Source organism: Mobula hypostoma, chromosome 18 (genome assembly GCF_963921235.1).
Source record: "Mobula hypostoma chromosome 18, sMobHyp1.1, whole genome shotgun sequence".
In the NCBI taxonomy this organism is placed as follows: Eukaryota; Metazoa; Chordata; class Chondrichthyes; order Myliobatiformes; family Myliobatidae; genus Mobula; species Mobula hypostoma.
The window spans coordinates 12,480,001-12,507,036 of record NC_086114.1 but is presented as its reverse complement, the minus strand read 5'-3'; the positions used below and the strand labels follow the sequence as shown (position 1 = coordinate 12,507,036).

General features: G+C 43.1%; 1 protein-coding gene across 2 annotated transcripts; it reads left to right on the top strand.

The window, feature by feature from the left end:
- The first annotated feature begins 272 nt into the window (after positions 1 to 272).
- Positions 273 to 18,595, top strand: isl2a (ISL LIM homeobox 2a). Of its 2 annotated transcripts, none has more exons than XM_063070147.1 (6): positions 273 to 402; positions 618 to 807; positions 1,205 to 1,461; positions 2,681 to 2,964; positions 5,042 to 5,209; positions 17,725 to 18,595. In XM_063070147.1, exons 1-6 carry the CDS (start codon positions 309 to 311, stop codon positions 17,839 to 17,841), a joined length of 1,110 nt encoding a protein of 369 aa, XP_062926217.1. In that variant the 5' UTR covers positions 273 to 308; the 3' UTR covers positions 17,842 to 18,595. The 2 variants fall into 2 exon arrangements, with proteins under 2 accessions (XP_062926217.1, XP_062926216.1); XM_063070146.1 differs by having other exon boundaries at positions 2,678 to 2,964.
- Positions 18,596 to 27,036: the final 8,441 nt, after the last annotated feature.

Genomic DNA, 27,036 nt, shown 5'->3' with positions numbered 1-27,036 from the left:
AACGGTTACAAGCTCTAGTCAATTTTGCTAGAGGCGAAATGATACTTTTTTCTGACACACACGCATGTCTAGCCAATCGGCGGGCACCGTTCGGTCCGACCCTCTTGGTGATGTCAATATCTAGGGCTCTCACGTTCTGCGGTGGCTCCTTGCGTCGTGGCGTCATGGCGGTACGTCGTGGAGTGAGAAGGGGGCGTGGGAGAAGGGGGAGGGGAATCACAACGTGCGGGACTGCAGTTAACCCCAAATATTTGTTATCAGGCGTCCCGACAGTTTGCTGCTGATCTTTCACCGCAGTTTTAACACTTATGGTTGTTGGAATCGGTCTTTTATTCCCGTTCTGCATGGTGGATATTATTTTCAGCACACCTTTCCTTGGTGCTATGGGGGATCATTGCAAAAGTAAGTAAATTGCTTGAAACAAATAAAGCAATAATTATTTTCAATTTGGGCTGCTTATATTCAGTGGTTTATTTTTGCACTCAAAATATAAGCAAGGTAGCGCGTTCTGGTGCAGTTATAATCTCTAGTCTCTAATTATTTAGATGCGGCTCCAGACTGAGATAAGTGCAAAATTATTGCCAAGTTAATTTTCAGTCAATGTTTTGTACTGTCAGGGAAGCATGGAATAGCCCTGTGCGTGGGCTGTGGAAGTCAGATCCACGACCAGTACATCCTCCGCGTTTCCCCGGACCTCGAGTGGCACGCCGCGTGCCTGAAGTGCGCAGAGTGCCGGCAGTACCTGGATGAAAGTTGCACTTGCTTCGTGAAAGACGGCAAGACTTACTGCAAGAGGGATTACATTCGGTGAGGCAAAGACGACTTTGAAAAAAAAAAGAAAATGGGAGAAAGCATGTCCATAAAAAAATAAACGTAAACGAAAAAAATCTCAGGATGACATTGCAACAGTTGGAATAGATAGGAAGATGTGCTCAGAATTCCGCAGAACCTTCCAATCTGCAGCATACGCAGTCTATATTAATGCCAACGAATTAAGCCAATGCAGTTTCGCAGACTAGGTCAATACATTTTGTTTATGTCCAATACATATTGGAAAATGAAGATTATCCTTGTAATTAACAGCCACCGGTTAGAATGTGAAATGATTTACTTACAACATCGAAATAATGGAATTAAAATGTTTTCCGTCGCAACTTAAAATGTCGTATTTTCCTCCTCACCCCCACCCCCCTCACCCCCGTAGGTTGTTTGGGACCAAATGTGCCAAGTGCAGTTTGACTTTCAGTAAGAACGATTTGGTGATGAGAGCCCGAAACCGGGTCTATCACATCGAGTGTTTCCGCTGCGTGGCGTGCAGCCGCCAGCTTATCCCTGGCGACGAGTTCGCCCTCAGAGACGACGAGTTGTTCTGCCGGGCCGATCACGACGTGGTGGAGAGAGCCTCGGCCGGGGGAGACCCCCTTAGCCCGGAGCCGACTAACAGGTCCCTCCAGATGGCAGGTAAAAGAAAAGTCAGCCGCAGACAGATTGCATGACCTCCGGCATAAATCTAATAAGCACATTTTTCAATTAGCAAAGAGGGATATAGAACACTGGGAAAGTGTTTGAAAAGCCGTGGACAAAGCCTTACCACAAATAAATCCACACATCGTCATTTAATCTGCTCAGTTTTGTACTCGCTGTTAATCTTAATTGGACGATGGCGTTCTATATAATTTAAGATATTTGATATCTAGCATTAGAGCCTAAACAGTTGAAACAGAGATAATAATCTTTCAGTCTAATATTTGTAACTTATCTTTCACGCGATTAAAACAGCCACATTGTAAGGAATCCTTACAATAGCAGCAATAGGGAAATTGGCATTAAACTAGTAATTGCAGAATCAAAAACAGGAATAAATATTCCTAATTGCGAGACACAATGTGCGTTCAACAAAAATATACACCGGCTTCATTAAATTATTTTAGGCAACATCGATTGTTTGCCTGCAAGTTCAAGCAAAAAAAAAGTTAAAATCCAGATGGGAAATTTACTAAAATTCGCACACTGGATACTCCATCCCAGCGTTTTGCAAATAACCGCCAGGGTTTAGAAAAGGCTGGTGCCCATGTGGGTTTACAAACAAGTTTGGATTCCTTAAATATACAAAGATTTAAATTATGCCGAATTCTCTAAGATTCCACATAATTGTAGAATGTTAGCTTGTGTTTACACAGTTGGAAGATAATTGCCACTGTACGAATACTTTTCAGTAATTTAGTATCTAGGTAGAATCAGAATCAGGTTTATTGTCGCTGACATGTCGTGAAATTTGTTGTATATGGTCAAATATATTTAGTGTACTTGATTGTTGAGAATGTGCACACATAGCTATCCTTTGTATTTATATTAATAAGGCCTGGTGTGCAAAGCGGCGTGCGAATGAGTGTTGGTGTGAAGTAAATTGTGGAAGGAGCCTCCGTATTTGAGGGAATTATTTCTGAAGCTAGTTGTGTTGTTAACAGAATTGTGAGTTTTCTACAAATATGTGAGGCAAATTATCGGACAATATTGTGCGTGTGTGTGTGTGCGCGCTTGTGTAGAGAAGGATGTCCAACTTAGCTTCATATTGACCATACAAGAGTGGGTTCTATCTGGAAAAAGACCGGGTGTTTTGCATTTGGGGTTTGATTCGACTGTCTGTGTGTGTCATGGTTGCACTGTTGCTTTGCAGCAGAACCCATTTCGGTCCGTCAGCCACCCCTGAGGTCCCACGTTCACAAACAGCAGGAGAAGACGACCCGGGTACGGACGGTGCTGAATGAGAAACAACTGCACACGTTACGGACCTGCTACGCCGCGAACCCCAGGCCGGACGCCCTGATGAAAGAGCAGCTGGTGGAGATGACTGGCCTGAGCCCCAGGGTCATTCGGGTCTGGTTTCAAAACAAACGCTGCAAGGATAAAAAGAAAACGCTTCTCATGAAACAAATTCAACAACAGCAACACAGTGACAAAACTGTGAGTAACAGACGCCACTGTTGAGCGAGCGAATTATATTTTAATGTACTTAAATCTCCTTATGTACAGACACTCCTGTACCTAGCGCCACTTTATGGACATACAGTCAATCTATGCATATAAACTATCCTATGTATATTTATTGTGTTTTTATGTTACTGTGTTCGTTATCTTAGTGTGTTTCTTTGTGCTGCATCGGATCTGGAGTTACAATTATTTCGTTCTCCTTTACACTTGTGTACTGGAATTTACATTAAACAATTTTGATCCATAAACATTTAGATAAATTAAACTTATTGAAGGGTTATGTGTTCAGACAGTTACGAAAATAACTTGCGCATTTTAGGATTCATATTTATTTGGTTACAAGGAGGTTAGCACCCTGAATTAAGGGTAGAGTTTCGGGAGCAGGAAGTTAAACTTGTGATTAAAAAAAAGAATGCCTTTAAATTAAATCCGGTACAAACATTCAATCGAACCGCTGTGTCTAGCGTTTTAGAAAACTTTAATAGAAATATTTTAAATTAATGGAAATATCCCTAGGAAAACGTAACAAATCTGAAATGATTGGAGGGTAAATGCTAAACGGAAGCTGGATTAACTGGGATATTTAAATAAAATTTTACATTTCATAATCTAATAAAGATAGTGAGTTCCACTACCACAACGGAAGGTCACTTGTTTATTGAAAGATAATTTTTTTGCTTGGAAGGATAAATCTGGAGGGAGACGCGCCGGGCCCAACTAGAAAGTCAATGATATGTCCATTACTTTGGACTAAGTGTAGACGCAGATGTCACATAATGTCAAGAGCAATGGTGCCTTGGGGGGAGGGGAGGGAGAACTGCAGAATGGTTTGAAAAAAAGAAATGTAACTTATGTGAGTATCTCGCAGATTTCTTTACCGTTGGCGGGTTGTTTATAGTAATCTAACGCCCTTAAACCGGTGTGTGCGGTTAGCATCGGAGAAATGTATGCGGTATTTAGGAGATGTTACTCACTTTTAGTTGTTAGTGGAAAGGCATAAACAATATGTCGTTCTAGTTAAAACTAGAACGGGGGGCGGGGAAGCTTCTGAAACAATACTGAATTCGTTAGATTTTTGCGGTAAATATGCTGCGTTGCCGTGGCGGGATTTAAATGAAGAATTCTACCCATGGGGGTAAATGAAGTAACGATTTATAAAACGTCTTATTTAGGCAGGAACCCGCTTTACCCGGAGCTAAGGCCAAAAACTGAAAATACTGTACCTCAGGGGCTCAAAAGCTCCGCGAATGACACGGTACAGTATTGTAAAATTGTGACTGGGCTTTCTGAGGGAACCCGGGAGAATGGCGTCCTCTCTCCTCGCTCTGTCTTGCTTAGAATCCATTAAAGGGAGCGGCCTGCGTTTGGTGCAGGAGAAGTGGCTTTATTGAAAATAAACAGTTTATTTAGACCGGCGCCACACAGAGGGGGGAAGAGGCCGCGTTTGTTATTCTCATTTAAACACGCTGGGCTATGTAACATCGTTTATCGACTTCGTTTCCCTATCAATTTGGGCAACAATTATCGTGACTGTGAGATATATTTTCCAGTTTCGCTCAATATTAAGTGTGCGCCTGTAAGTTTCTCTGGGTTTATACAGTATGTCGGTTACTATATGTCTGACTCTATCTACACTGTCAGTGACCCCTCTTCCTTTTCCAACATCTTACAGCGGTAGGGGTAAATCGAATTCCCGACACCTGTTCAACGAATTCTGTGTATCACACTAAATCGTTGGATGTTTATATCATACAGTTTTATTTCACAAGATATAAAAAAAAGAACGCGTGTCTTGCGAAAAGGGCTGTTTAAAAGCCTGTGTTTTTCAAAACATCTGATTTATAAGGTGTATTCAGCTGAAGGGGTTTAATTCACAAATATGCAATGAAAATAACCCACTCAGGAGGAAGATGACGAGTTTGACGTTTATTATCTAAGCGAGAGAGGTTTGTCCTGCGTGTGGCGATTCTTTCTCGAGACTTCCTGTTTTCCGCTGGAACTGGGAGGGTCTGAGTGACACGAACGTCACACTTGCCCTTGTCCTCCACAGAGCCTGCAGGGCTTGACTGGGACACCGATGGTAGCAGCCAGCCCCATCCGGCACGACGGCTCCATGCACGGCAGCGCTGTGGAGGTGCAGTCGTACCAGCCGCCCTGGAAAGCACTGAGTGAGTTTGCACTTCAGAGTGACCTCGATCAGCCCGCCTTCCAGCAACTGGTGAGTGTGCGTTGGGGTCGCGACGAGGGGCGGGGGAGGCGCTTGTTAGGTCTGATTAGGCAGAATTAGGCCATTTGGCCCATCGAGTCTGCTCTGCCATTCGATCACGGCTGATTTATTATCACTCTCAAACCCATTCCCTTGTGTTCTTTCCGTAACCTTAGGCTTCCACAGCCGTCTGTGGCAATTAATTCCACAGATTCAACACCCTCTGGCTAATGAAATTCCTCCTCATCTCTGATCTAAAGGGACATCCTTCTGCTCTGGGGCTGTAGCTTCTGGTGCTAGACTCTTCACTACAAAAACATCCACTTTAAGTTCTCTCTATCTAGGTCTTTCAATATTTGGTAGGTTTGAATCAGACCCCCCCCACCCATTCTTCTAAACTACAGGCTAGACCATCAAATGCTCATAGGTTAACCCTTAAAGCAAACCAACTATAACCAGGATACTTGGAAACACTATGTATGTATTATGTGTTAAGAATTCATAACATGGTATTGTGATACAATATCTGCAGGGTATGAATTATGACCTTGTCTGTGGCATTGCATTTGGAAAGCTTGAGTCAAATATTTTTAGATGTGCTGTCAGATATAGGATTCTGAGAATCCCTTATTTCTATGACTGTCAAATAAAAGACAGGGCAACTTGTTTTCTGTGGGTTAGCTTTGTGGGTCTTTTATAGTGCATCACCACCGCCAACTGTAACCGGGTAAATTGTAGCGCCGTAAAATGGGAACCACTTGACAGCCATTTGCAAATGAACACACCAGTCTTGTTGAGGATCACAGACAAGTGAAGATCTGCAGATGCTGGAAATCCAAGCAACACACACACACACACACACACACACACACAATGCTGGAGGAACTCAGCAGGCCAGGCAGCACCCATGGAAGAGAGTACAGTCGACGTTTCAGGGAGCAATATTTCTATATAGACATCTTCCAGTTCTGTTTTACTCCAGAGAGTATGAATAAATCTCTTAGTTGCTCAGTCTAGTTGATGGAGGCATTATTGGGGTGCAACTCTGCCCTCTCAGTATGTGATGTTTGTGAAGGTATGACATTCTAGTGCAGGTTAGACGGGGAAGTATGGTGGACATCGATAGTTGCTGAACTACGACTCTTGGTTCACCGCCACCAAGTTGGCAGCAGACACAAGTGTACAGCCTTGATCTTCAACATTGGTTTCAACTCATCTAATCATGTTGTGGACGTTATGTACAGATATTAGAGACCTCTTGTACCTAATTAAGTGACCACTAGTGTACTTCTGTATGTTTGAGGTCTTCTGCTGTCATAGCCCATCCACTTGAAGGATCGTTGTGTTGTGTGTTCAGAGATGATCTGCACACCATTGTTGTAACACGTGGTTGTTTGAGTTACTGTCGCCCTCCTGCCAGCTTGAAGCAATCTAGCCTTTCTCCTCTGACCTCCCTCATTAACAAGTCATTTTCACCCACAGAACTGCTGCTCACTGGATGTTCTTGTTTTTCGCACAATGCTCTGTAAATTCCAGAGACTGTTGTGCATGAAAATCCCAGGAGATCTGCAGTTTCTGAGATACTCAAATTACCACGTTTGGCACCAAAGTCATTTCATGGTCAAAGTCACTTGGATCACTTCTTCCCCGTTCTGATATTTGGGCTGAACAACAAATGAACCTCTTGACCAGTTCTCATTTCCCCACCTCCGTGTTATTGCCAGACACATGTCTACAGCCCTGATCTTCAACATTGGCTCCAACTGATGTAATCAGGTCATGGTCGCATATATACATACCGTACTCCCTCACGTTGTGGGACGGATGTAAGATTGAAATAAATTCAAATTCAGTACATGTAACTTATTGCATACTTACATTACTGTACTATTATTACACACTTCTCAGTGTGTCCTGCCTTAATGAAGCAGAACAGAGGTATCAGCAACAGACGAACCAAGCCTTTTGCACCCAGGGTCAAAGGTTCATACCTAGTACTTGCTAGATCCAAACACTGCCTCATTTGCACATCAGAGTTTGGTGGGGTTTGGAGAAGCCAGGATGAAATACCAACTACCCAGCATCACAGAGCATCAGTGCATGCTAACCACACACTCCATTCTAACCAGTTAACATCTACGGCTGAACAGTTCCTTCCCCACCTGGATAGCAGCTCAGATATCTTTTAGAAATAACAGTCAATGTACTTAGTCACATTCCATGCATTGTGGTCTTTCTATTCCAGCAGTCAATAATTACAAGTGATGCTCCAGTTACCCCACTGAGCAAATTGTTTAGATAAATGAATGGCAGGAGGTACAGGATTTAAATTAAAAGGAACACTTTTTTTTCATTTCACCGTATCTTTCAATGTACACGTGACAAATAAGTTTGAGTCTTAAATCTTGAAACTTTCACAAACATGTATAGGATTTCTATGTGCCGATCAGGGGTCTCAGCCCCCCAAAAAATGACTCTTTATTCCTCTCCATAAGTGCTGCCTGACCTGCTGTGTTCCCTCAGCACTTTGTGTGTGTTCCTCAGTATTTCTATACAACATGTAACAATCCATTGTCAAAAACTTCAAAGGTTCACTCTGTTGTCAAAGTACGTGTGCAGAATGCAACTGTGAGATTTGTCTATAGTGTGTAGTCAATAACTATACATAATACATCACAGATATATAATGTGCACAGTTTATAATTGTTATTTTTAGACAATTTATATAGAGAAATTCTGATCCACATAATTATATTCATGCTTTCTGTATGTCTGTAAAATGTCTGAATCATAAGTATGTGTGTAGAGTAATGCCCACACAAAATGCTGGAGGAACTCATCAGATCAGGCAGCATCAACATTTCAGACTGAAACCGTTTATCAAGACTGGAAATAAATGTTGACTCTTTATTGCTCTTCATAGATGCTGCCTGACCTGCTGAGTTCCTCCAGCATTCTGTTGTATTACGCTGGATTTCACAGCATCTGCAGAGTCTCTAGTGTTATGTATGTGGAGAGTATTTCTATCTATAATCGGAGTGGATCTTCATATAAGATCAGGACTGACATCCCAGAGGAAAGTGCAGCCCATCCCATTGAAAGCATATTTCTAGCAGATCAACCTCTGGGACTTATGGATGGCAGTTTCCAACACTGCAGTGTGTTCCCTTTTGCCCTCTGGGTCAAGGAAGCTATGGTTAATGTATTCTCCCACAGTCAGACTGAACACTCCATTGAAAGCCGACACCAAATCTTGTAAACTTGGGAGACAAGCACCTTTGTCACGAAAACAACCCAATGTCCGCATTGGAAAAGCAGCCTCGAGTTCTTCCTGATTAGCAGACGAGGCATGGAAGGACAGCAAATCCCATTAGGGCTCGATGCTGATCTGTAATAACATAGAACAGTACAATAAAGTTCAGTATATTTGGCCCACAGTGTTGTCCAATGTTCTAACCTATTCCAAAATCAATCTAACCCTTCCCTCCAACATGGCCTCCATCTTCTGTCATTCATATGCCTACCTAAGGGTCTCTTAAATATCCCTAATGTATCTGCCTTCACCACCACCCCTGGCAGTGCATTCCACATTGCCATCATTCTCTGTGTAAAAAAACCTAACCTCTGACAACCCGCCCCCCCCACCACCACCACCACCCCCACACTTTCCTCCAATCACCTTAAAATTATGCCTCTTGCATTAGCCATTTCCACCCTGGGAGAAGTCTCTGGCTGTCCACACGATCTATGCCTCTTATCATCTTGTACACCTCTATCAAGTTACCTCTCACCCTCCTTCGCTCCAAAGACGGAAAAAAACCTCATAAAATATGCTTTCAAATCCAGGCAACATCCTGGTAAATTTCCTTTGTACCCACTCTGAAGCTTCCACATCCTTCCAAAGAGAAAAGCCGGCATATTGCTTCATGGCAGTGAAACGTGGACTCCGTACAGATGCCAAGAAAGGAGGTTTAGTAACCTTTGTCTGCAGCATACTCTTGGCATCTCATGGAAGGAAAAGCTTCCAATTCTAGATCGATCCAAAGCAAAAGATATCAATCATCTCAGCATTAGTGAAGCAAAGCAAGTGTTGTTATGTTTCTCCGGATAAAAGATGGCCTTGTCATCAAGGACACAAGGGTGGTGTCTCAAATGTGGCAGGTGTCATGGTAGCACGTAGCACCAGCTGTTGAGGTTCAATTCCTGCTGCTATCACTAAGGAGTTTCTACGTTCGCCCTGTGACACCATAGGTTTCCTCCAGCTGCTCTGCTTTCCTCCCACGTTCCAAAGATGAGCAGATTAGAGTTAGTGAGCTGTGTTGATGGTGGAAGCGTGGCAACACTTGTGGACTGCCCCCAGCACATTCTTAGACTGTGCTGGACATTGACGCAAACGACACGTTTCATTGTATGTTTTGATGTCTCAGTGTACATGTGACAAATAATCTAAAAAAAAACACCTGGCTGCCCATTTTCTCCACCCAAGGATGTTACCTAAAGGGACCAGAATGCCTTCAACATTGATTATACAAAGTGGCGAAATTTCAGCTGATGACAGAAGAGATTGGTGACAATGATTTTAGACTGGAGTAAACCACCAAGATGGTTAATGTTTTTACTGTATAGGCAGGGCTATAGAACTATAAATTAACCACATAAAGGAAATGGTGCAGCAACATAGTTGGGCCAAATGACCTAATTCAGCACCTGTACTTCTGTTCTTATAATAGGATATGGACACTTTGGAGACTCCGTTAAAAGTAAAATGTTCTAAGTAGATCTATTATTGAAGTACATATATGTCACCATGTACAACCCTGAGATTCATTTTCTTAACGGGCAATCACAGTAAGTACAAGAAACGCAATAGAATAATTGAAAGACCACACCCTACAGGGTGGACAAACAACCAAATGTGCAAAAACAAACTGCATAAGTTGAGGGAAGGAAAAAAGGAAATAATAAATAAATAAATAGATCAGCAATAAATATTGAGAACAGGAGATGAAGAGTTCTTGAAAGTGAGTCCAGTTCAGTGGGAACATTTCGGTGATGGGGCGAGTGAAGCTGAGTGAAGTTATTCCCTTTGGTTCAGGAGCCTGATGGTTGAGGGGTAAAAACTGTTCGTGAAATTGGTGGTGTGAGACCCAAGGCTTCTGTCCCTTCCTCCTGATGGCAGCAGCAAGAAGAGAGCATGAGCTGGATGTTGGGGGTCCTTGATGATGGATGCTGCTTTCCTGCGACGGCACTCCTTGTAGATGTGCTCAGTGGTGGGGAGAGCTTTACCTATTAATGAGTCCTCCATAGTTCCTGTCAAATCTCCCCAGATTCTTCCCCTCACTCATACACCATGGCAGAATCAAGAGGGTGTGGCCTGGGTGGTGGGGGTCTTTGATGATGAATGCTGTTTTCCTGTGACATGGCTCCGTGTAGATGTGTTCAGTGGTGGCGAGGGTTCTACCTGCGATGGACTGGCAGTATTCACTACTGACTGTAGGATTTCCCATACAACAACATTAGTGCTTTCATACCAGGCTGTGATACAACCAGTCAATATACTCACCACCACACATCTCTATAATTTTGTCAGAGTTTTAGATTACATGTCAAATCTTTGCAAACTTCTAAGAAAGTCGAGGCCATGCTGTGTTTTCTTCGTAAAGGCACTTGCGTGCTGGACCAAGGACAGATCCTATAAAGTGACAACACTGAGGAATTTAACGTTGCTGACTCTCTCCATCTCTGGTCCACCGATGGGGATTAGCTCATGGACCTCTGGTTTCCTCCTCCTGACGTTAATAATCAGCTCTTCGCTCTTGCTGATGTTGAGTGAGAGATTGTTGTTGTGGCTCCTCTCTCCTCTCTGCCGATTCATAAACACCTTTGATTCAGCCAACAACAGTGGTGTCCTTGGCAAACTTAAGTATGGCATTGGAGCTGTGCTTAGCTTCACAGTCATAACTATAAAGTGAGTCAAGCAGGGGACCTAAGCTCACAGCTTTGTGGTGCCCTTGAACTGAGGGAGATTGTGGAAAAGATGTTGTTGCCAATCTGAACTAACTGGGGTCTGCAAGTGAGGAAACCGCAAATCCAGTTGCTGAAGGAGGTATTGAGGCGTAGGATTTGAAGCTTATTGATTAATTTTGAGGGGATGATGGTATTGCTGTAGTCAATGAAGAGCATCCTGATATAGGCATCTTTACTGTCCAATTCCAGAATTGAGTGAAGAGGCAATGAAATGTCATCTGCTGTTGACCTGTTGTGATGGTAGGCAAATTGGAATGTATCCAATTCGCTTCTCAGGTAGGAGTTGATACTTTCCATCAACAGCCTCTCAAAGGTGTTCGTCACAGTGGATGTAGACAACAGTGGAGGCAGGTTACATATTCTTCTCAGGCACCAGTATAATTTATGCCTGTTTCAGGCAAGTGTCGTACCTCAGACTGCGAAGTGAGGGGTTAAAGGCATTGGTGAACACTCCAAACAGTTGATCGGCATAGGTCTTTAGGTATTCGGCCAGGTGCTCTGTCTGGGCCGAATGTTTTCTGTGGGTTCACCATCTTGAAGGATGCTCTGGCGTCAGCCTCAGAGACTGAAATCACGGGGTCATCAGGGGCTGTGAGTTTGTGAAGGTTTTGATGGTTCAAGCGAGCATAAAAGTAATGGAGTTCATCTGGGAGCGAAGCTTGTGGTCACCTATGTCACCTAGTTCCACTTAGTAGGAGTGATAGCATTGAAGTTCTGCCAAAGCTGTCGAGTATCCTTCAGTGATTCAAGTTAGCTCCTGATTGCCACTTCACAGGTGAGATGGCCTTTTGGAAATCGTACCTGGATCCCTTGTATTTAACTTGGTCACCAGACCTGAAAGCCATTGAATTCTTTAAAGCCAAAGAATTAGCAAATTTAGTCATCACCAGGTATAAAGTACATAAAACAGTCTGACCAGCGTTTAATAACTGGATATCTATCTCAACCAGTGGTTGAAGGCTGGCAACCAATCAGTCTACCTTATTTTACATTTACATTCAGCAAATGTCCAGGTGCAATAAAACTGCAGTATGTTTCTGTATACATGATATATTTGTATACAGATTAAAGATAAGGTTTAGCTTCCCACTTGTTATCCTTGGTCCTAGATAACCTGACCAAGAAGTTCCTGCATCTACCACATTGAACCCTGTAGGAATTTTGTTTGTCTCAATAAGATCACTTTAGATTAACTAAGTAAAGATTTATTTGTCACATGTACATCGAAACGTGCAGTGAAATGAGTCATTAGTGTCAATGTTTGTGATATACTGGGGGCAGCCCACAAGTGTTGCCATGTTCCCAAGCACCTGCTTTGTGTGCCCACAACTTACTAACCCTAACCGGTGTGTCTTTGGAAAATGTGGGAGGAAACCGGAGCACCTGGGGGAAACGCACGATCATGGAGAGGACGTACGAACTCCTTACAAAAAGTGGCAGAAAATGAATCCCAATCTGTGGTTGCTGGTGCTGTAAAGTACTATGATAACTGCTACACTACCGTGCCACCATATTAGGATATACTGCTAAATATATGTATAATAGTGTAACTTGCGATATATATCTGCATACACTATACATAGTACGTGCAGTGTATGTGTGTATATAGCATGCATGTTCGGCCTTTATCCCCGCACAATACTTTGTCAAATGTAGTCTACCTCACTGTATGATGTGTATGTGTCCAGGACAAAGAAGCGGGCAGGGAAAATCATCGTGCACACTGCCCACCCTGCTCCCTTCTATAAAGCACTTCAGGGCAATTAAATTGAAACTTTCACACCATCTTAAAAGTTTCTTCCCCCAAACAGATCATCTGATCAACCATTTGATTTAGCTGTCCCATCCCCTCTTATCTATTACCCTGTCACTGCACTGTAAACACTTTAAACCATATTTTATTATGTTGTTTACATTGTAGATACCTGCTAGTATTTATGCTCATTTTATTCCATATCTGTACTTTAACCTCTAACTTTATTTTTATATAACTCTTTATCGTTTATAATTACTGAATGTTGCTGATTTTATTGCATCTTGTCCCCTGACCAATGCACCACAGCAAATTCCTAAAAGATGTAAATGTATACGCTAAATAAAGGTGATCCTATATAGTTTTGAACATGTAGAAGTTAATAGACTTGCATTTATGCAGTCTGCCTCACATCCTTGGGCCCTCCTGAAGTCTAGGAATTGAGTCTGGCATTGTTACTTTAAGAAAGCCAGCCTGATTTTAGGTTGTGTGGGCATTAGCTAAGACATGGGGAGAAGCCCTGTACTCTACACCTGGTCTTTGGGCTCATGAAGTGGGCCTCAGCTTAACATGCCATTTGAAAATATGCCAGTGCGGCACTACAATGAAGTGTCAGCCTGGATAAGATGCTGGATATTATATAAACAATGAAACCCACATTAAATGGCGGCATGGTAGTGAAGTGGTTGGCATAATGCCACTGCAATGCCAGCTGTAAGAGTGGAGTTTGATTCCTGCCACTGTCTGTAGGGAGATTGTATGGTCCCCCCCCCCCCATGACCCAGTAGCTTTTTTCCCCGTGTTTCAGCTTCCTCCCATATTTCGAAGATGGACAGGTTCGGGTTAGTGACTTGCGGGCACGTATTGTTGGTGTGGAGCCATGGCAACATTTGCTGGCTGCACAGTGCAATGCTCACTGATTGCATTTGAAGAAAACGACACATTTCACTGTACGTATGTTTTGATGTATGTGCGACAAACAAAGCTCATCTTTAATCGTTAAATGAAAAGCAGAGTGCCATTTCCAGCGCAGACACCAGGGCAGACAAGTGCACATTTTGAAGGATGAACAGCTTCTTAAAATCAGTGCGAAGTACCCATGTAATTTCAGGTGCTGGGTAATTTCAAAGTTCAAAGTGAATTTATTATTGAAGTACATATACAGTCGGTCACCATCTACTACCCCAAAATTCATTTTCTTGTGGACATTCACAGTAGAACTAAGAAATACAATAGCATCAGTGAAAAACTGCACACAGTAAAGATTGGTAGTAGAAATTTGTTCCTATGGAATTTGCAAACTAATACCTAAATTGAAAAAGGAATAAAAATTTGTTTATACAGAATTTACGTAACGAAAAAAATGCTAAACAAACAAAAAATGTGAAAGAAATGACAAATTTTGTCAAGTGCATACTTTACAGAAAATACATTGCGTGCAGTGTGGTGAGAATGTTGCCCTCTGTACAGCAGGGGCATACTGTATAACAGCAATCTGCTGACAGTCACGTCTGAAACATACACTCGGTTTGGTGCAGGAGTGGAGCCTGGTGTGGCTTCTGCTGTAGACCACCCACTTAAAGGTTCAATGTCGTGGCTATTTGACTTTCTCTCGCCTTCTTGTCAACTTGAACCAGTCTGGCCATTCTCCTCTGACCTCTCTCATGAACAAGGCATTTTCACCCACAGAGCTGCCTTTCATTGGGTGTTTTTTTTTTGTTGTTTCTTGCACCATTCTCTGAGAACTCTAGAGATAGTTGTGTGTGAAAATCCCAGAAGTTTCTGAGATACTCAAACTACCCCATCTGGCACCGACAATTATTCTGCAGTCATTGTCACTTAGATCATGTTTGTTCCCCATTCTGATGTTTGGTCTGAACAATAACTTAACGTCGTTACCATGTTTGCTTGCATTTGTGCATTGAGCTGCTGCCACATGATTGGCTGACATGCCATTTGCATTAATGAGCTGGTGTAAAGGTGTACCCAATAAAGTGGCCACTGTGTATATATATATATTGGGGACAGTGTGGTGGTCTGGCACTTGCCCAATAGAGGTGAGCTAATCAGACAAGAAATTAAGTGCTTTATCATTCAGCTGCCCAACTAATGCCACGATTAGGTGCTCCAACAACCTCTTTGGTCCTGAAATTTAACATTTGGAAGGGCAGAATCTCATTCCATCGGATTTTTAATTATTGCTGTTATATTAAAATAAATAAGGTGCCTATTTTTCTATCACAGCCCGCAAGTGTTGCTGCACACGTTGGCACTGGAGTGTGTGGTGACACATGCAGGCTGCCCCCAGCACACCCTCCACTGTGTTGGTTGTTAACACCAACGACGCATTTCACTCTGTGTTTCAATGTACATGTAATAAGTAAATTTGAACCTTGAATCTCTCACATTTATCTGTTTCCCAAATAATCCAAACTTTTCTTCACTGATCTCTCCATCTGACTGGACATAGAATTCATGACCTCTATCTCGTCCGCTCTCACAGTGTGTTGTGTACAAAGTTAGGCAGCGAGTTAAACACCTTCTCAAAAATCACCCGAGTGGGAGCTTTCTTCAGGGTTTTTAATAAGAAAACTTTGTGAAACTGTACAAAGTTAAGCAAACACAGGTTATATTCAATACAGAATCGTTGTGTGCCAGAGTACATTAATATTATCGATCATCCTCACGATCGCCATCAATCAAGGTAATACACTTATACGACCTGCTATAGCTATGCCGTGGACTAGAGTGAAACTGGGGCACAATGATAGGTTGACAGCTATGAACAATAAACATAATACTTCCTTCGAAGTACTTTACTAACTGTTTACCAATATTGAGAAAGCTTACAACTCACAGATACTGCTGTTTCAAGGGCAAATGAACAGTGGATAGAGATGGATGTCCTTCTATCGTGTATGCTTCAAGTTGAAATCTAAATTAATTAACCTGCACACGAAATGATGTAAAATGAAGCTTATAAAGAGGAAGCGATATTTGTCCAGAATGACTAATGCCTCTAGAGGCAGAACACCATCCCTGTTCGGAATGTGCGAGGTTGAGTTACATTTTCTTTGGTATGGTTAGACTTTTGAGTGTCTTCTGGTTATTTAGGTTGAGTCCTGTTGAAAGGTCTTGGCCAGAAACATTGGCTGTTTATTTCACTGACTGGCTGAGTTCCTCTAGCACTTTGTGAGTGTTACTCTAGATTTCCAGCATCTGCAGAATCTCTCATACTTAGGTTCCAGATGTTTCTATTTATCTATTTTTTTATTTATTGAGACACAGTAGGCCCTTCCGGCCCATTTGGTTAACCGCCCAACATCTCTCGATTTAACCCTAGCCTCATCACAGAGCAAGATATAATGACCAATTATCCTGCTAATCGATACATCCTTAGACTGTGGGGGGAAGATGGAGCCCACATGGTCACAGGGAGAAAGTACAAACTCCTTACAGATAGAGGTGGGAGTTGAACCTGGGTCGCTGGTACTATAAACCAGTATGCTAACCACTAGGCTACCGTACCTGCCTAATGTTTTGTGGAGAGGGGCTGGATTTGTTTTAGACATTTAGGTGCGAGGAACTAGTCAGACTATTGAATGTTTCCATGGGACCATAAGACATAGGAGCGGAATTAGGCCATTCAGCCCATCGAGTTTGCTCCATTGGGAGATCTAGATATTTAGGGATACTCATAGAAAGGGTAGTAAATAGCATGTAGAATATGGACCGGTTATAATCCAGTTTCAATCATATTAAATGATGGAAGAAGTTAGTTAGAGTTGGGTGAGTTTAGACTGACCTTTCTCCTACCAGTTATGATGGAGTGCATGACCCGATGTCTTTGTCGCAGACCCTCCCCTTCACTGACATCCCACTGCACTCTAAGTGACTCTTAACATTTTATTCTGCACTCTACTGTTTTACCTTGAGCCACCTCAGAGCACCGTTCTAATGGATTGTATGACTGCGTATGCAAGGCAAGTTTTTCATCTGTTCCTGGATACTTGAGACAGTAGTTTACCAAATGGGGGAGACAGAAGACAGAAAATGTAAATACCCATCGGTGGTACTGGGGAGGTAATGAATCCCGGTGTGGGAAACGCAGGTGAGAGCCTCCACCTTAAAAAGGCGAAATCCTCAGGTGAAAGCTGCCATAGGCTTCAAAGTTCAAAGTATATTTATTATTAAAATAAACACTGCACATATGTCACCTTAAAATACCTTGCGACATTCACTTGGTAACTTAACGAAAAACAAGGCCAGGATTCCGTACCGTTATCTCTCTGTCCTTTCCCAGTTGCGGCTATCTTTATATTTTATATATGGGCAATTAAAATTAACTTTAAAACAAAAAGTACTTCCAGCAGTTCAGTTCGTGCGCCGTTATCTAATTCCAGCAATTTCCTAGCTATCTGTGAGTATTCGTTGCTTTTAATTGGATTTGAAACTTTATTTTGGAAGCGCGCAGTTATGGTACCAGAGTTTGTTATCGGACTGAAAGCAGTTCAGCTCCAGATGCGGTGGTAGTTTTTACAATCCGACTTGAAGCGCGTTAACTATATAATGACTCTAATAAAACAAAGGGAAATGGTCAGTTAACAGTCATTTAAATATTCCCTATTTCCTTTGTTAAAGTACCTGTGAACAATCGGGATTTTAATTGCATGTTTAATAATGTACAAGCCACGTGTTACACCAGGCAGCAGACCGCTGTGTGAATGTGCCTTTGCTGTCCCCGCAGGTAACCTTTTCGGAATCGGGTTCGTTGCCGAACTCCTCTGGAAGTGATGTGACCTCTCTGTCCTCGCAGTTGCCGGACACCCCGAACAGCATGGTCCCCAGCCCCGTGGAGACGTGAGCTGGGAGCTGAGGATCCCCTAGATTCGGCCGCCGCATGCTCCCAAAGCCCCGCATGATCAGAGCGTAGCTGCCAGCTACCAAATCGGCTCTCCTCGCTGCCGGTTTTATACACGTACCTCTCCAGGAGACTCGCAGAGACTGCCAAAAAAAAACCCGAAATGCACATGGATTTTTTAAAAACTCCACTACGGAACTCCTCGTTGAAATAACCAGTTGTAAATATTTTAGAGCTTCAGAAAACCAGAGAGGCGGAGAAAGAGGTGGACGCCAGTGTTCAAACGATCCAACGGACTAGAAGGGAAAAAGATTTTTTTTAATGCACAAGACTGTTGGACAACAATCGTCCTGATTCCGGCTTGAACATGTTGCATCTCATCCGGTGTTGTGGCTACGGGCTGTATCACTGTCTCAGAAATGAGGGTCCGTCCCGCCAACCCACCTTCCCCTCCCTCCTCACCCACCGGTTCCACTCTCCCTAAACAGAAACACAAGCAGTCCTCCTCCCGTCCACCAACACCTCGGTTAAATCAGCATGACTGGAAAATCGTTTAATTACCGAAGTTCTCCCCTCACCCCGTCCACGAGTTGTAAAGTATATAGTGTATGTACCGAAACCAACGGAGGATAAACCGACCCAACCCCTTAATGGAACGGAGTAAGTTATTGCTATTTATTGTAAGAACCGCATTTGAAACTGGGATTAAATATTTGATGTTAATAAAGAAGTCAAGTGTCAACTGTGCAATGTACGGGTCTGTGGAATTGACGTCCCTTGTTAACAGCGCAGCGGAGTCCCGGACTCTGCAGTGGGCAAGGTGCTATTTCGGAGTGTCTGCGGCGAAGCTGTGGAACTTGCCTGGTTAAACTACAAGGTCAAGCTGTAATTCTTTTTGTGTATTGCAATGTACCGCTGCCGCCAAACAACAAATTTCAGGACATGTGCCAGTGCAATTAAACCCGATTCTGATTCTGACGTGGAGCGATTGTTACCGTCTGACCAGGGCGCCCGGTAAAATGAGAAGGGGTCCTGTAATATTGCTGAAAGAATTAGTGTAAAATAACGACAGAGAAATCATATTGTTTGCAAGAAATTTGGCGAGGAGAAACTATCCCCGTGAGAATAGGGGGTCTACTAGATTGTAAGGTATTGCTATAAGTAAGGAAAAGGGTTCTTCTAAGAAATCTGATTAGCAGCATTTTAATTATATACCACCAGCAGTTTGTTTTTTCCAAAGACAAGTTCAGGCTGATGTAGCAAATGAGTTAATAGAAATTGTGACAGAACAACGAACATAGAAGAGTACAGCGCAGTGCAGGCCCTTCGGCCCGCGGTGGTGGTGCTGGCCCTTTAACTTACTCCAAGATCAATCTAACCCTTTCCTCCCGCATCGCCCTCTGCTTTTCTTTCACTTTGAGGATTCCGAGCAAGTTCGCCGTCTCAGCAACACAGCTCGGGGATTAGGAGCTAAACGCGGACCATTTGGCCTTCACTTCCATGTAATCCTTCGTTCATTAACGAATGAAGTCAGACGATTAAACAGACGCCCCCCAAAACGCCAGCATAACGTGATTGGCGTATTTAATAGCGAGCGCTAAGTTCTGAGGCGCTTTGCGCAGGAGAGCTTAACATGCAAAGTGTTTCCTCAGGGAAGGCTGGAAATGACAGACGATTTGCAAACGGGGCTGAGACGGTGATTTCCCGGTAAAAGTATTGCTGTTCCATTGGAGGTGGGGCTGTAAATCACATGGGAGTGTTTGTGAGTGACAGCTCACCCGGGTCAATGTGATACTGCGGGCTAGGAGCGACCTATGCGCCCACCGGACAGTATCAGTACATGGTAATTAATATACTAAGATTAATGAATGGGGATTATAAAAGGACCCGCGTACCACACACGCGGAGCCATAACACAGGCTGCTTAACACTCTAGTGGGGAATATCAATCATATCAGTTCACTTGCAGGCTATGTATTTATTGACAGATTGGATTGAACAGATGTGTGCTGACTTTGAGTTAAAATTACTATATATAGGTGTAATATTTTCGCGTATGCGTGAGTGAGTGAGCGCGGGTTGTGGATAAGTATGCAGCAAAGATTCCGGTAAATACCTGCCCAAAGAAGGTTCCTCTTAGTTAGGTCAGAAAGTTACCGTGGGTGGAAATGATCTGGAATGGGATATTTGGAATTCCCTTTCAGCTCCAAAAGTGACTGGGATCGGGTATCCACTTTATCCAGATCTCACGTTCATTGGAAACAGACATGTTTCCCACTGAGCGGCCTTTAGCTCCGTTCCCATCACAAATAATGTCGGATTTGATTTCACTTTCAGCACGGATCGTGGACAAACAGAATTGCTCGTTAGTAAGTGGGCAATTAAGTCTTTAATGTAGAAACTGCAAACTAAATCCAAAACTGATCATAGCAGTTTTGCCACATTGTTTTCCGGTTCAGTTAATTAAGCTCCGCTTTCAGAGTGTGGGGTAACTTAATGAACAGTAACTTCAGCCTCGCCATGCCCTGCAACTTCTAATTCAATAGCGTTACATCGCTTTCTTTATTACTTGTAACGAATGTTATAAATTACATAAAGAATTGTTGATAAGAATTAAATATATTAATTAGTTTCCGGAACGACCTGTAACTGCGCTGGACATAATCAAAGTACCTTCGCGACACCAAACCTAATTAAGCCTTAAATGCCTTGACTTTGGGGTTATCACTAAAATATTTAAAGTTTCCATTTTGCTTTTCAGTATAAAGTTGGATAGTTTTTCATTCCCGATCGGAAAGAATTTTTTTTAAGAAATGGAGTTACCGGGTTAATTCATCCTCGATAGTGGAATTTAGAATTTAATGCTAATGTCTCCCAAACGAAAGGAGAGGAGCCCGTCTACTCGAGCCTGCAGTGAGGCCGGCACCTGCTCCCCGGTCAGTGTTTGAGTGGAGGTTTTGCCAAGATCCGTCACAGTTATTGCAATGAATTGGGTTATAAAAGTTGCAATCAGACAGACACACACACACACACACACACACACACACACCATTATTATGGAATACGGCCAGGTAGATTTTGCCAGCATGCTGTTTGTCCTATATTAGGATAAGAACTGAAAAGCAAGTGTTCAAACAGCCTTCACGCTCTGCTGGAAGAGGGAACTACAGTGAGTGCGGAGATCTGTCCAAGTGTTGCCTCCGTCGCAACTTTGTCCTAACACAACTTGTCCCAGGATCCTTCACAGCCTCCGCATTTAAACTATTCTTTTTAGAGAATAAGCTTTATTTTCTGCAATGAATTCCCCTGGAGTTACAATATGGTGTCACGCTGCGAACTGCTGTTTTAAGATTGAACCTACTTTATTCGCTTAATCCATTGCTCAGGCCAAGAGTGAGAGATGACAGATTTTTTTTAGTGACCAAGAGGTTTAAAAATGAACAGATTTGTTTTGAAACCGGGCGGGTTGGTGCTTCGAGTATCGGTAACATTTGCAATGTAACCTGATTGCCCCTAGTTTCGTTCCCACCCGTTCCCAGCGGCGCTGAGTGGATCTTAGGGTAAGATTAGTAGCCAATGCAGCGAGCCAATGATATCTGAATGTTTGCTGAATTCTTAATTTAGCTGAACAATGAAGACTCGTTTATCAACTTCAATGTAATCTTTTACTGTCCAAAATAATTCCATTTTTTTTGTCGGTGTCGTCACAAGCTAATGTAAAAAGGGAAATGATTCAAGTTGTAGCCGCCTCAAAGATCCAACACACTCGGGCAGCAAGTGACAATAAGTAGCTGAATGAATTCTATCCGGTTTGAATAATGTTAGATTTTCAATTATCATGTGACAGCAGATACAATGGTGAATATCAGGCTATTAATCTTGACCAGCGACAGTGGGAATAAATAGCCCGCGCTCGCGCTTCGTTGGAAAGTGTGGATCGTTCTCAAAATTGTTTATATAGTGATTAATTTTTGAGGGTTATAGGGGCATATCCCACGGAAACCAGTCAACCGGCACTTAGAGTACACACCAACCGCCAATCACCCAATTACACCGATCCCATTTTGTTCGCCCGATTCTACCGCTCACCTGCGCACTAAAGACAATTTACAGCCAGTAACCCGCGTTCTTTGGGACGTGCGAGGAAACCCGCAGGTTCAGATGGAGACGTGAAAACTCCACATGGGCACAGAGGTCGGGATCCGATCGCACCAGGTCTCCGGAGCTGAGGGGCAGTGGCTCTTCCAGCGGGGAGGGAATGACGGAAACGTAGCAGCGTGCATGTTGCGGATCCTTCTGCAGCAAAGCCGCTAAACTGGCCCGACCCCGGAGAAGGCAGGATGAACCGTGCCCAACTCAATCGCAGCCTCCAGCCCGTAGCCTTAGTGCGTCCTAGGGAACTTCACATTACACGCGTACATTGAAGACTTTCGAAGTTCAACATTCAAAATAAATTTATTACCAAAGTACATATATGCCCCTATATATTACCTTAAAATCCATTTTCTTGCAGACATTCATAGTAGAACATAGAACATAGAATAGTACAGCACAGTACAGGCCCTTCGGCCCACAATGTTGTGCCGACCCTCAAACCCTGCCTCCCATATAAGCCCCCACCTTAAATTTCTCCATATACCTGTCTAGTAGTCTCTTAAACTTCACTAGTGTATCTGCCTCCACCACTGACTCAGGCAGTGCATTCCACGTACCAACCACTCTCTGAGTAAAAAACCTTCCTCTAAAATACCCCTTGAACTTCCCACCCCTTATCTTAAAGCCATGTCCTCTTGTATTGAGCAGTGGTGCCCTGGGGAAGAGGCGCTGGCTGTCCACTCGATCTATTCCTCTTATTATCTTGTATACCTCTATCATGTCTCCTCTCATCCTCCTTCTCTCCAAAGAGTAAAGCCCTAGCTCCCTTAATCTCTGATCATAATGCATACTCTCTAAACCAGGCAGCATTCTGGTAAATTTGGTAGATATACAGGTGTATCTGGTAGATATACAGAAATACAGCAAATCTATGAAAAAACTACAAAGACATCATCAACCAGTATGCAAAAGAAGACACTGGAAATACAAAAAACAAAACCAGCAATAATAAATAAATAAATAATACCAACAACTTCAGTTGTGGAGTTCGTGAAAGCGAGTCCGTAGGGTGTGGACTCAGTTCAATGTTGAGGTGAGTGAAGTTACGCACAGTGGTTCAGGAGCCCGATGGATGAAGGATACTAACTGTGGATATTACGATAAAAAAAGACATTAATTGCATTTTATACATAGGTGAATCGGGGTATTGTTAGTGTTAGCAGGGAATCCTTTGGGTCCCTCAGTGCTTCGATTTCCTCCTTGTATCTATGTGCAAACCAACCCCCGTCTCAGAATACTGACATGTACCTTCCCGTAGAATTTCCGGTACCGTGTGTGTGTGTGTGTGAGAGAGAGAGAGAGAGAGAGAGAGAGATTGCGCGCTCAGCTAGGATCTACAGGCGACAAATTCGGTCCAGAATGAGGGGTATTTCTTCAAATGGCCCAACTCTTTTTTTCTGGATGTTCTCCCGAAGGGCCGTGGATACTCACTCTGTTCAAGGTTGCGGTTGATAACTTGGGTTGGGGTGGAAGTAGAGAGAGAGAATCTAGCGATGTGGAGAAAGTGTAGACTGACTAATTGGGAGAGGAGTAGAAGAGCCGAGAAGCCTATTTCCGATCCCATCTAGAATGTTCTTAGACGTCAGTATTCAACGGTGTGGGTTTTAATCTGTACGCTGCATAAACACGCGGTCGTGAAGTGTGTTTGTATTTATGTGTTCGCTTCAATATGTGTTTATCGTCTACTTTTGTCTGTATCAACATGTGCTGTATTGTGCATGTGTGGTGTCTGTGGCGTGTACTTTATATGTGTGTTGTGTGTGGACAGAGAAAGAGAATGAATGCGAGAGACGGAGAGAGGGAGAGAGAGAAAGAAAGAGTGTGTGAGTGAGTGAGTGAGAGAGATAATATGTGCGAAAGCGGGAGAGAGAGAGAGAGAGAGAGAGAGAGACGGTCCTGATGAAGCGTCTCGGCCCGAAACATCGACTCTTTTCCATAAAAGCAACACACATCAAAGTTGCTGGTGAACGCAGCAGGCCAGGCAGCATCTGTAGGAAGAGGTGCAGTCGACGTTTCAGGCCGAGACCCTTCGTCAGGACTAACTGAAAGAAGAGCTAGTAAGGGATTTGAAAGTGGGAGCGGGAGGGGGAGATCCAAAATGATAGGAGAAGACAGGAGCGGGAGGGATAGAACCGAGAGCTGGACAGGTGATAGGCAAAAGGGATACAAGAGGATCATGGGACAGGAGGTCCGGGAAGAAAGACAAGGGGGGGGTGACCCAGAGGATGGGCAAGGGGTATATTCAGAGGGACAGAGGGAGAAAAAGGAGAGTGAGAGAAAGAATGTGTGTATAAAAATAAGTAACAGATGGGGTACGAGGGGGAGGTGGGGCCTTAGCGGAAGTTAGAGAAGTCGATGTTCATACCATCAGGTTGGAGGCTACCCAGACGGAATATAAGGTGTTGTTCCTCCAACCTGAGTGTGGCTTCATCTTTACAGTAGAGGAGGCCGTGGATGGACATGTCAGAATGGGAATGGGATGTGGAATTAAAATGTGTGGCCACTGGGAGATCCTGCTTTCTCTGGCGGACAGAGCGTAGGTGTTCAGCAAAGCGGTCTCCCAGTCTGCGTCGGGCCTCTTTTCCATAGATGCTGCCTGGCCTGCGGAGTTCTTCCAGCATTTTGTGTGTGTTGCTGGAGAGAGGAAGGGAGGGGTGGGTGTGGGGTGGGGGAGAGAGAGAGAGAGAGAGAGAGAGGAGCGAGGGAAAGAGAGTGAGTTGGGAGAGAGCGATAGAGGGAGAGAGAGAAAGTGAGTGTGAGAGAGGGGGAGTAAGAGGGAGAGAGAGAGAAGGGGGGCAGAGCCTGTATTCGTGACTTCCCGGCCTGTAGAGTTTCACTTGTTTAGTATAAGTCTAGACAAAGTAGAACGATTGGCGGCCCCTTATCTCTTTCTGGCATCACCTGCAAAGGATACATTGAATCGGAACCACAACAAAACACCGTTTGTTAGCTGCGGCTTCTACTGGACCTAGCCTAGCGTGTCCTGGGCTATTTTGCCTTGAGACAGACGGAGCTGCATATCTGTATCCAGGGAGGGACAGTCATGATGGTGATGTTGACCGCTGGAGAATTTCAGCAGGCGATCGCCCCTGGTCATTCGGGTGACCCGGTCAATCTTTCAAAGGTTCTCAGTCACATCTTAAACGTTAGCTATTTGTTATCCAAGATGTGACCAAAAACGAAAAGGGAAAAACTATTAACTGAACTAATGAAGTGTGTAGCAACCTGGGAGACGCGGTGTGTTTTACAGCAGACCCGGGTGTTAAATCCGTAACCAATTAAAAGATACACTTCTCGTGTCTCTCAATTCCTTCTACGGTGTCTAATATGTATCTGTTCAATGTTCAAAGTAAATTTATTTTCAAAGTTGTGTTATGTCACCAAATGTCACCCTGTGATTCATTTTCTTGCGGGCATTCACAATAGATCAAAGAAATACAACAGAATCAATGAAAAACTACCCACAAAGACTGACAAACAATCAATGTGCAAAAGATGGCAGTCTGTATAAACACAAAAATATATAACCAATAAATAATACCGACCACATAAGTTGTATCCAGTTTGGTATAATTCTAAATCCGCAACGATTGTTCCTCATACTCGCTGGAACTAATTCACAATTTGATATTACAGTACTAAAAGTGATCAGAAATCGTGAAGGTCTCCCTTGCTAAACACTGTTACCAACACACTGTGTGTGTTTCCCATAGCTCTGCTTATTCGATCCAAAAACAGTTTGCCAAGGGGTCCGAGAATGTTTTAGCCCCTCTTACGAGAAATGGATACACACAGATCAAATGACTATGAAGTTCACAAACTGGGAGCTACGAAACGGACAATGATTCTAATCACAATTGTTAATTTTTTAAAATTCACAGTTTCTTTTAAAATCAGACGTGGGATTTATTTGAGCTGGCTGGCTTTGTTTTGCGAAGATGTATACGTTATAAATTTTCCAAATTGAAAGGAAGCTTAAGGTGTTCATGACAAAAAAAAACAAAATTATTAGGAATTTACTACAACGGGCCTATCTTACCCTTTCGGATTTTTAATGCATTTATATCTGAATCCACATTCGGTAAATCAGCTTCCTATAAAGATGACTGAAGATTTACACAGCACCCGGCGTTTATCCCCAATGTTAGTGAAGCCTTACAGATAAAGATGACAAGGATCAAACACACAGCGTGGGTCGGTTACCGACTCGCAGGGGAGGTTCATTCAAAAATTACTGTTAATTTTTTTAAAGTCCTAATGAAGAACCTCGGCCCGAGACGTTGACTCTTCATTCTCTTCTACAGATGCTGCCTGACCTGCTGAGTTCCTCAGGCCAACTAACATGTATATTTGAGCTGATTTCTAGAATCGTTCAGTCGTGGTCAAAATAACAGTAACATATCCACGAATTCTAAACATTCGTAAGCTCTTTCAAACCGACACGTTCAGAGAGTTTTAAAAGGGTTAAGAGTACTGAAGAATCCAATACAGGCTGTTTTTCTTGGTTTAAACGAGAAAGGCTAATTACAAAATTAGTTATTGTGTAACCTCTATAATTTTTTTTTGATATTTTAAAGGTGAAGCGTAAAAAAGGATGAGCTCCCCGGGTTAATACGTGAAATATAATCAGGTATGAGCGGTTTGAACCCACGGCGAAAGCCGCATCGAGTACAAATTTCTGAGAATAAACTCAAAATTAAATGAAATATGAACGTGTTCATGGAAGGGAGCGGCAACCTTCGACTGATTGTTCAATCCATAATCAATCGTTATTTTATTGCCTCGTATTAAAACCCAGCCCCGTATCATCTTTCCGCGCGAAGCTGTAAAGGAATGCTGGGTTTAATAGTGTGAGGTGGACAAGAGCTGTGTGTTTGTATTTGGAGACCGCCTCTCCTGAGCAAAGTCTCCCAAGGGCTTCACAGAAGCCTCCTGAACCAAAACAAAGCTGCCCCGCAGCCGCACGTTGAGATACAAAGGCAATTGACCAAAAGCGACCTTTGAGAAGAGACAAAGGAGGGGAGATGTTTAGTTTCAAAATAT